The sequence below is a fragment of the Glossina fuscipes genome, unplaced genomic scaffold (genome assembly GCF_014805625.2).
Source record: "Glossina fuscipes isolate IAEA_lab_2018 unplaced genomic scaffold, Yale_Gfus_2 2, whole genome shotgun sequence".
Classification (NCBI taxonomy): Eukaryota; Metazoa; Arthropoda; class Insecta; order Diptera; family Glossinidae; genus Glossina; species Glossina fuscipes.
Genome location: NW_023998416.1, coordinates 16,258,148 through 16,269,388, shown reverse-complemented (window position 1 = coordinate 16,269,388; position 11,241 = coordinate 16,258,148). Strand labels below are relative to the sequence as shown.

The following is an 11,241-nucleotide window of genomic DNA, read 5'->3' as shown; positions in this document are numbered from 1 at the left end:
ATGATTCGCCGCGACTTTGTACTTGATTCTTTTCTGGGAATATCAATCAGTTGGAATAAACTGGATTCAGAATTTCCTTAACAATATATTACACATATTAGTGGCTCCCGTTAATTTTGGCCAATTTTTTAATTGAAAAAGACATTTATTGAGACGAATTGATACAATATATATTAGGCAAAATATTTTTTATCATTTTCTTCAACATTTTACCATATTTCTGACAAAATGGCGATAACGTAAGCATAGAACTTATACTGGTATGGCAGCGATGCAATCGTCCACCCATTTCCGCTTTGCGGAACCGCGTGCCAGCCAAGCCATGCTGCATCGATCTGAACAAGTGGTAATAAGAAGGAAGGTGAAATCTAATATGTGGTATATGAATGAACTGAAGTCTTCTTACTTCACAATTATCATCTAATAAGTTTACAACTAAAATATTAGGATGCACGCTTAGTCTGTTTTCACGGCTTTATTTCATCTTTAACTTTGAGAGCAGCAAGACTGGCATATGAAATAAAAATGCTCACAAACCAAGGAAAATTTTTGGTTGGCCTTAGAATTGTGTCCGCAAGAGCTTTAGAAAGGTTTTCTTCAGATTAAGTTTGAATTTTGTTTCTAAAAGCCAGTCCATTTCGTTGTTTTCATATTCAGTTGTTCTCGTACTAGGCTGATTAAAGGACAATCGTCTTTTTTTAGGTTAAAAAGACTTATTATATTTGACAACATTCACCCTTAAGCGATGCGTGTAATAAAATAAGACAAAAAACTATGTTCTAAAGTACTCTCTAACTCAGTAAAGTTTCAGAGAAACAACTTCGTGTTTTCTGCGAATCGTTTGTCGTTGACTCGCTAATTTTTGGAAAAGGACAACAAACGTGTTTTCTTATCTGAATCACTGTTCAATACGCACCTATTGCTACTTAGTCAAAACGGGAAAGAGTAAATAAAAGATTTTCGCGTGCGTGGTAGTAAATAAAAGATTTTCGCCGTGAATAAGATGGCTACAGAGCCTAGCCTACGCACAACGTTTCACTTCCGTGTATAAAAGGTAATGTAACATAATTTTTTATTGATGAAGTTTTTCTTTTTTTGTATCCTTGGTGCGGAAGAGTTTCGTTGCAAAGAGCAATAGATTGCTTTTAAAGATCTTCTAATAGACAACAATAACACAATACTAACGAGTGCTTACATCAATGAGCTGTAAAATTTATTATATTCGCACCAAAAGCATATTTTCATATTTAGAAATTTCGTATATACTTTCAGTAAAAAAATGCCTTAAGAGTTTTTAACATAACTACTCTCACTCAGCACGTTTTCTTGTGGTTTTATACTCCGTCCATGCTCTTGATTCAGTTAGTTCGCTGCTCAAATAATTTTCGACAGCCAAACGCTTTGTTGCTGATGATGTTGGTGGTAGTTCGTGAGGATTTACTTCATAAACTTTCATATGAGCGTAAACCGGCGTAAATTTAGCCGAAGCAGGAGAAGAAATAGTTTTCAATTTGATTGGATGTTTAGGTTCATTATAAGCAGGGTATTGGAAATGTTCCCCAAGAATGGGTTCATGCAATGGCTTGCCATAATTTCGTATTAGTTCATTCTCTTCCTCCAGATCTTTTTCTTCCACTACCTTTTTTGAACGAGGTCTTATACGATCAAGCTGAACACCTGAAATAACCTAATAAGAAAAGGAAACATTAAGTTTTTTCCTATGTTTAAGCAAAGCCAAATTTTAAACCTTCATAGTGGTAGTGCTGGCGACTTTCTTAATGTCGGGTGATAAACGGAATACTCGTGCTTCCTCTTTAAACGGTTCAAAAGGTGATAATTTCATCCAAGGCAACGGCATACCCAGTGTACCTAGATACCTACCACCTATGGTCCACAAGCGTACCGAACAATCGTTACTGCCGCTGCAAAAAGATCAACGTATTCAATTCAATTTCAAAAAACTTTAGGCAAAAGCATTTAAACAAAACTTACGTAATTAATATTTTTGGTAGATGAATGAAAACCGTAGATGTGACAGCTGCTAAATGAGCTTTATACGAGCTGAGTAGTAATGGTTCTGTTTGATGTCGTACTGCGCGCTTAGCAGATAATAAAAATGTATCCCTACGCAAAAATATAAATTTTAAGCGCAATAACGGCATGCTGATTCTCACCTTTTCCGATGGTGGCATACTAAAAGCAAGAATTGATTGTGAAGATATAATCGTAGTCATAAATAATTATTACCGCTTCAAAAAAGCATTGATTTTTTAGCCATTTTTTAAGGCAATTTTTGTTTGTCGAGGGCGATGCCTGTTTCTTCAAGCCAACACACACAGGAGTTGTATTAATTTTCTTTACAAAACAGTAAGAGCGTACTTAAGTCTTTCTAAAACATAGCAATGTTTACGTGTCAATATAAGTAATTTTTCTTTCTATATCCTGCACCACTTGTGAAGCAAGCGTATATTAGATTTGTACGGATGTAGGCGACACCCACAACGAATCAAATAGACCCATTTTTTATCTTCTTCGTCTGTCTGTCTAGTTTTCATTTGCTCAATCCGCTGGTCGCAATTTTTAAAATATGTTGATAAAACTTGGTGCAATGACGTATTTTGGTCCACGGAGAAACGCTTTTGAAAAAGATTCATATCGGATGACTTTTTCGACCACTTCCCATATGACGCCTTACTTTGTAAAATTGTAATATGAGTAATTGTAGAGTGTTGTAGGGTATTTAATGGCGGGACGTAGCCCACCGGTTTTTTTTAATAAAATTATGCAGTACATGCTTATTCAAAATAAACGTACATAACTAATAACTTTTAATTGTTATAAAATCCAATTTCATCATCTTTGATCATTCGGCCGTTTTAGGACTGATTACGTACCCCCTTCTAGTATTCCAAATTATTATCAATATTTGGAAGACATTGTATATTAATAATTTTTATCCTTTTTTGAATTTGTTCAGTGAAACTCAACTGAGAAGATATATGCTTCGTTTTAGTTTTCAAACCCCGATATTCACGACTTTAAAGGCTTCAATCAAAATCATATGCAAACGGACAATCGCATTTGGTCACATGTTATCTGCGGATGCTTGTCCTTATTATATTCAATCCACAGATATTTTGATGAAATTTGGTAAGCTGACGTGCCTTGGCCCAAGAGCAAATCCTATTGAAAGTGGAAATATTTCCGCGACGATTTCCCACAAAACTGAAAAAAATTCACAATCTCCAATATTTCTCGACATAAATCTCCACCTAATAGTATTTCAGCGTACTAAATGGATTGGGTGTGCCAATTTTACGAACCTCCTTCCTTATAAATACTCCTAAGAGGAAAAAGTACTAATATGGTTAGAAGGTCCAATTTTTAATGTTTCAATTTTGATACCTAAAAATTGGGTATACGAAATGTGCGCTGAACAAATCAACTTTTTAAGCCCACCCCATAAAAATAGGCTCGTGAAAAGTAAGGCTTTGCACGGCAACAAAGTTTAATTTTCGGAACTTTATGATGATAATAGAGAATTAATTTTTCTAAACTCAAATCAGTTCCAGGGCTTCCCCCCTATAAACGTTCCCGCCAAAGGCACATGTCCTTACATAGAACACAGAATGTAATTTTTGGTACTTTTGTACTTTGGCCACGAAAATATAAGGTAAACTAGAAGATAGGATATTTAATGACCGGGCTTACCCGGACTTGTTCTCATAAAACGACTTTTTCCTAAGATGTGAGATCCAGGCAATTTTCAAAAGCTTCCCTCCTTGAATCGAAATATATTTCATCAGAACGTCTCAAAACAGCCTAATAGTTGAACATGAGAAAATGTGGTAGACATGGCTAAATCGCTTCAGAAAGCAATACCTGAATCTATTGGTAAAAAAAATAAATGGATCTACGTCAAGTTCTTCAAGGTGTTGGAAACATTCGCATAAACTTGGCTTGCCCTTAGTGGCGAAGATTGTAAGAAGCCTATTAGTACCCAAATTATCCAAGGTATATGCAAATCGCAGGAAAAAAAACTATTTTCGCGTACTTACTGAAGATAGATTACGCTGCTCAAAATCGTTACAGTCGTAAATATGATGCTTTCAAACTTACCCCAAGTTTTGTATATGCCAAAGTTTTATATAACCACAGGCTGTGCCAGTAAACAAGTAACGCTCTTTTCGATCAGTAGTCATGGCTAAAACGCAATCACCCATTTTATGTATAGCATTAAACTGCGTTATAAAACCACCACGTTGGTGATGAGAATATACTTGTACTGCACCAGTTTCCAAAGCTACGAGAAGATCACCTGAAAGAAATTAAACCAAATCAATTCCATTAATTTATGATGATTTGTTCAATTATTGTAACCATGTTCCTCTGCGAAACGACGTGTTTGCAAAAATAAAACCGCTTGTACAGACATGGCAATAAACACATTTTCGCTACGTCGGCGTATGGTAGCTGCCAATTTTGACTGTTTACGTGCTTGAAGCGTTTTAATCATCTGCTTTCCCATTTCAAATGCTGTAAGACGTATAAAATGTGCCGTGGAGTCGGATGTAGGAAAATGTGCTTCGGTTACAGGAAATATTTCCTTGCGCTTTTTTTTATACCTATTGAAACTTAACTCGATGAACTCCGTTGGTTCTGCCACATTAAAACACCGGTAAGGTTGGCCGGTCTCCAGTTTCCAAAATATCAATTCACCGGAATAACTCGCTGTAACAACACCCTCGCCCGTCTTAACATCAGCGCAAGTGATATCATCATGATGAAACATGGGCCATTTTTTCGCAAGAGTATATTCGTTACCTTCCTGACAAGGAAATTCAGTCACGTGCTGATCCCAACCGACAACTAAAATCCTAAATGTAATTACTTTTAGTTAGTTTTATAGTGGATATGTAGTCTTTTCTTTGTTTCCCTTACCTTTCTTTTACCCATCTAACAGCGGTTATACTTTGGTCTCCTTCAATCCTTAGGTTACGTATGCATACAGCGTTATTATAATTCCATATTTTGAGGCAACCATCGCGGGCACCAGTCAACAAATGTCGTTCGAGAGGATCGAAACATGCCGCAGTAATTTCAACTTTGCTTTTTTCCCCGTAGATATATTCGATGTGGCAATCTTTAATAATAATTCTACGTTTGCCAGACCAGGGATCCCAAACAATAACAAGACTATCCAGGCCGCAAGTAACCACATTGCGAAACAATCTATTATATAGCACCACCGAAACGGGAGCCGTGTGCGTATTCCCATCAGTTAAATCAACGTACACGCGTGGATTACATTTAATTGCTACTAATTTTCGACAGCCAATCAAAAGTACTCTTAGTGCCCTGTGGTAATGAAATACCAAATCGGTTTCGCTAGGTATTATACGCACCAAATCATCGAAGGTTTGCAGTAATGTATGTTCGGATAGCTCCCAAACCTTAATAATTTTGAGATAATCCACACTAAAAATTTTCTTTTCTTCAGTCTGCACGAACACATAAACTATGCCGGCGTGGTGCCCCGTTAGTAAACTCGTCGGTTGAGTTGGCACGTAAATATCCCAAATTCGTAAAGACGTGTCCGGGCCTCCAGTAACCACCATGTCATGTCGTTCATCGACGCAGAACGTTGTAACACCCTTAGAAAAAGGATAAAAAAAAAAACAAAAGAAAGTTAGGCCGAATTTTGACTATATACACCATCTGAAACTATTCCTCGGCTCATCAGCACATCGCAATTTCTTCTGCATATTCGCTATAAATCATGCGAGGACCAAAGTCGAAAATGCGATTTATTCCCACTTTTCAGTCGACTTTATTACGAATATGAATGAAATAAAGTATGTTGTGAAAACGAAACTATATTTTTTACATATATACCTCTTATTTGATTTGTTTCGTACAGACACTCTTCAGTTCAAAACCCGGAATTGTATATGCTTCTGCTTTGCAAACTTATGAGAGAATGTGAGTGACGTCATATCAAGAAACTATTAACATAATTTTCGCACATTCAAACAATAAGAATGAAGGAGCCAGCTGTCAAATGGACTGCGTTACTACTGTTATTGTTAACATAAAGACAAAAAGGCCGTAATAATCTCCCTATTTGAATTTTGAACAAAATGTTGTCATTTAATTGTCTCTTGATACAACATCTGAAACAAGGACTTGCAATGGTTTAGTTATATGTATGTGTTATTAGCTTAGATCAAGCAGAGCTATATGGGGGATAAAGTTCAAGCAAGTGTACTGCGAATATTGAATATATAACAATCAATCCCAGATGCATCCCCATCCGATCGTAGTGTTTTGTACAAGCCGAGAGAGTACGAAATTACGATAATGCGTCTGGTTTTGAAGTAAATCTAACGACAAAAAAGAAGAGATAATTAACTGATAAGATATGAAAAATACCATTTGTGGCTTGAAAGAGGAAATAGTGAATAATTTTGTAAGTGTGTTTACTCCTACACTAGTCGATAATCCCTTAACATAAATCCGCTGGCTGCTTGTATTGGTTTATACAAATACAAAGGTCTTGCGAACACTGCTTTTCCGCCCCTTACTTGCTTGCAATGAAAATATAGTCAACAATTTTTCAATTTTTTATCGATTCCGCATCTAGCAATTGTTGAAGTATTTGCGGGCAAAAAAAAACGGAAATGGTCATTGCATTCTCAGGTGTTGTTCATGTTGTTTTGCGGAGTAAAATTTTAGATATATGTGTCAGCTTTTAGCTTTCTGACTAAATGCTTGTAACAGGAAAATTCGAAAAGTCCACTGCATGTAAGTACAATCGCTCCATTATTCGGACATCCTTACCAATGGTATGCGAAAGGTACTCTTATCATCGCCAGACAAAACTACCAGACCAGGACATCGTCCGCGATACTTTTTGATGTTACGGTATTCTGCGGCGGCAAATGTAGAATTTAAACGTCTTGCAAAATATACCTGCTGTATCATTTCAGTGTGTACGTTTAAATATTCATGGCATCTGAATTGCGGAAATTTGCCCTGTTAGTATGAAGAGAAACATTATTGGTTTTAGACTTAGATTTCATGACTTCTTAATTAACCTTGGCGATATCCGTCCAAAACATCTCCAAAATGTCTCTTCCTGATTTGCTTACGAAAGGGGACTTTGAATGAGCATCAAATTCCAAGATACGCACACTACCGCCATAATCACCCATAATCAATCTAGATGTCTGCGCCTCGTGATAGCTGTATTGCATATTGTACACAGCATAGGGCATGCTTAGTATAACAGCACGTAAACTGAATGTGGAAGTTACTGTCTCATGAAAACGTAGCTCGCGTTCCGTAGACGAAGTGCACACAAGGTTTACATCCGACAAACCACGTATACACAATATCCACGTACGAATTTTCTGGTGTACTAAAATAAAAAGATTGAGTTCGAAGCGATAGAAGCAAAATATGATTGTATAGATGTTTATGCCTACTGCTATTAGACTTTCCCAAGCGCAAAGGTTTTAAACCCATTGACCAAAAACGTAATTGGCCTTCCCGACTAGCTGTTACCCAGATACCTGCCCACTCGGCTGACTGTTCAAGTGCATACTCTTTAAAAAACCTCTGAAATTTTTGTTCTTCGGATTCGCTATCGCTGTCGCTGCGCTCCTCCATCGATTCCAATTTATTGACCTTTAATAATGCGATGCAACAAACAGGCGAACGATGCTCCGATGTTCTAACAACGGGAGGTGTATGAATCGGAAGTGTAATTTCATCATCTCTGGTGGAAGTGGGGTGATCCTCTCTGAACCCATTTAACAGATACGAAATGAATTCGTCCCAATCACATTTGGAATTGCGATTTTCACTGATTTTCAAAAACAAACGATTATATTCAAGATGAGTGAATTTAATATTCAAATTCTCCAATTCTTCTCGCAGATCGGGATAGCTTAATTTTCCCTTTTCCAAAAATTTATAATGAAGTGATTCGATTTCTTCGCTCTTCAACCATTCGTGTAAACGTTCGGGACGCTCAGCTACATCCGGCGAAAAGTCAGAGGAAAGCGTTTGATATTCAAGATCCTCAGTGAAGTCGCGAATAGTTTCATACTCGGTTTTTGAAGACATGGTTTAAAATTATTTTGCAATTAATTATAAAAAAAACGTAAAAAATATGTAAAAAAATATAAAAAAAAGAAACTATAAAATTGTGTGCTAGACGGATGGTGAAAGTTGTTAAACTATTTCTTATCATTGCATTTTCAAAAATTTTTTCATATATTGAAGTTTTTTAATATGGGGAAATTTCGATACATTGCCACCGTACCTTAAGCTCATATAGAAATTGAAATTCATTTTTCGTTGTGAATGATCTTATTATTCTCAACCTATTTTCGTCATAAGGTACTAAAAATTACGTGAAGAATTATTTCCCATAAGATTTCTAATAGGGATTTCGATCCAAAAAATATGTTTACGTTGTCCAAATTTGGAACAATTAACTTTTTTGTCAAATTGCTACTATTGAATAATTTTTGGCATGAAATATTGGAAATTAGGCCATTTTGCCATCAAAAGGTTCATTTTTCATAGTAACGCAAGCATAAAGCAAGAATACAAGACAAACAGACGGAAAGTCGGCTTAGATTGAATCGAGAATCACTTTCTGAAACGATCCGTACAATAAAAGAATGATCAAGTCCTCTATGCGTATCATACATTCACACAAACGTATACGACGTATACCACAAATTGTGTAGAGTATAATTAATATGTGCTTGCATGTATTTTGATCGGCGACATCCATCGATAAAAATGGTAAAGTAATACACAACGGTTAAATTCGATGATTTTGATCTTTGATCTTGATATAAAATAACAGTTTTCCCTTTTAATAGTATTGAGCCATTCAGTGTATACAGGCACTAATCATGTCACGCTCAAAATTGCATTTTCGTCATTCTTTTCTTTTCTAATTTAATTTGAAGAAATCCGCTACCAAAACCCATCATTTGAACTTCATGGTGACGCTGCCCCATCATATCCTGATCGTCGGTTTTCGTTTTAACGCTTTAGAATTGGTAATTGACAAAGAGCGGCCTGGAGAACCAAGAAAATTCGAAGACAATGGATAGCAAGACTTATTGAAAGAAAATCTTGTTCAAACGCTCAAAGAAGTTGCGAGCAGTTTACTAGTCGAGGAATCAATTGTTTCTAGACGTTTGCATGCAACGGTAAAGATCCAAAAAAAGGGAAAATGGCTACCACACAAATTGCCAAGTACAAAAATTCATGGCTAGGCCAGGAGAGCCATCCACATCGACAACGAAACAGAATATTCATAGCCATAATGTTTTGCTGTGCGTATGGTGGGATCAGCAAAGTCTTTTGCAGATGTCCGCCGGTACCAATTGAACAAATTGAACGACGTATTTTTGCAAAAAAGACCAGCAATAGCGGTTAACAGCCGCTCGGCCGCACGTTGCAAAAGTTGTAAAGGGTACAGTGTTACAGGCCGAATAGGGAGTTCTGCCGGACCCAGCGAACTCACCAAACAAAACGTTTCTGATTACCACTTGTTCAGATCGACGCGGTACGGCACGCGATTTCAGAATGCTGAAGAAGTGAGAAAATGTGTCGACAATTGAATCGCTCGCTGCCAAACCCACATCGTTCGTTTGACACGGTATCGCTATGTTGTCAGAAACTTGAAAAAATGTTGTAGAAGAAAGACAAAGATGAATTGTACCAATATTCCCAACAAACGGCTTTTCAATTTTAAAAAATGATCAGAATACACAAGCGCCACAACGAACACAATCTTAATTGATTCAGAAAACCATTTTGAATCGACTCGTTTAATAAAAGGCCCATCTATGCTAAGACCTTCTAGATGTTACATAAATCCGTACGAATTTTAATATACCTTATGCCATAAGCGATCTATAGTATAAAGACTTGTGAAAATAAAATTACGTTACATCATGATGTTAAATAGGCATAACCGATTTTTTTCATGTTTCTACAAGCATTGTAGACGTACTCTCAGTTTATATCATACTGTTGACTAGTCCTCTGACCAATATTTCTTCTTCTTCAGCATGGCGAATCAGTCAGAGGATGGTCACTCTGGTGGCCACAGCCTAATAGGTGTGTTGTAGTGAAACTCAAATATTTATTCCGTTTGATAATTATTTTCATGTTTTGTTTATTGACTTCTATAACATATTTCTCATGTATTTGGCATATTAGTTTGGGGAAAAAGAAATCCATTATTTCTATATGAACTTCAGGATTTTATTTAAAGAAATTTTGCAATGCAAGAAAAAGATGATAATCGCTTGGTGCCAAGTCCGGACTGTATGGCGGATGCATTAAAACTTCCCAACCAAGCTCCCGAAGTTTCTGGCGAGTCACTGTAGATGTGAGTGGCCTAGCGTTGTCCTGGTGGAACACGACACCTCTCCTGTTGGCCAATTCTGGACGTTTCTGGTCAATCGCTATCTTCAAACGGTCCAGTTGTTGACAGTAGAGATCAGAATTTAGCGTTTGGCCATATGGAAGCAACTCATAACAACCTGCACGAGGTGCATCTTTAACATCAAAAATTCCTGAACGGAATCTACGAAACCAAAATTGCACATAATTGGCTGTTACAGTATCGGAACCATAAACACCATTCACAATTTTAGCCGCCTGGCTTGCATTTTCGCCTTTGTCAAAGAAAAATTGTAAAATGTAAATCTATCAGTGCAGCCATCTACCGAAAAAATAATGGATTTCTTTTTCGCCAAACTAATATAATTGTTAATTAACTACGCTTAAGGAAAAAACGAAAAAGTTCGCAAAATCGAAACTTTCGTATGACATTCGACTTTAAAAGAAAAGCTAGTCGTCTTTACGCATAGTTCAACTGAACTATTTTACATTTAATCCCTGATCTTGAAATATTGTCTAAGAGTTGTGTTATTTTCTAAATTTTCAAGACTTTTTTGACATGTTTGGCTGTTACTTTGCATTTTCACGTCCTTATGTAGCTAAAAGGTAGGAAGCTCATGTTGGTGTCTATTGAGGCACCCATTAAAACTTCGATTGAAATGAAAAATAATCCGTTGAAGTTGGACTGAAATGAAAAATAATCCGTTGAAGTTGGATTGAAATGAAAAACAATCCGTTCAAGTTGTATTGAAATGCAAAATAATCCATTGAATAATAATAATATTTTGAACGGCTGACCTT

General features: G+C 36.5%; 1 protein-coding gene across 1 annotated transcript; it reads right to left on the bottom strand.

Annotated features, from left to right (window-relative positions):
• Nucleotides 1–1,309: 1,309 nt before the first annotated feature.
• On the bottom strand, nt 1,310–8,130 carry LOC119632965 (WD repeat-containing protein on Y chromosome-like). Its single transcript, XM_038026134.1, has 9 exons — nt 7,488–8,130; nt 7,098–7,420; nt 6,841–7,035; nt 4,942–5,654; nt 4,381–4,877; nt 4,120–4,318; nt 1,993–2,193; nt 1,748–1,922; nt 1,310–1,687 (listed from the first exon to the last, which is right to left on the bottom strand). Exons 1-9 carry the CDS (start codon nt 8,128–8,130, stop codon nt 1,310–1,312), a joined length of 3,324 nt encoding a protein of 1,107 aa, XP_037882062.1.
• Between the last annotated feature and the right edge of the window lie 3,111 nt (nt 8,131–11,241).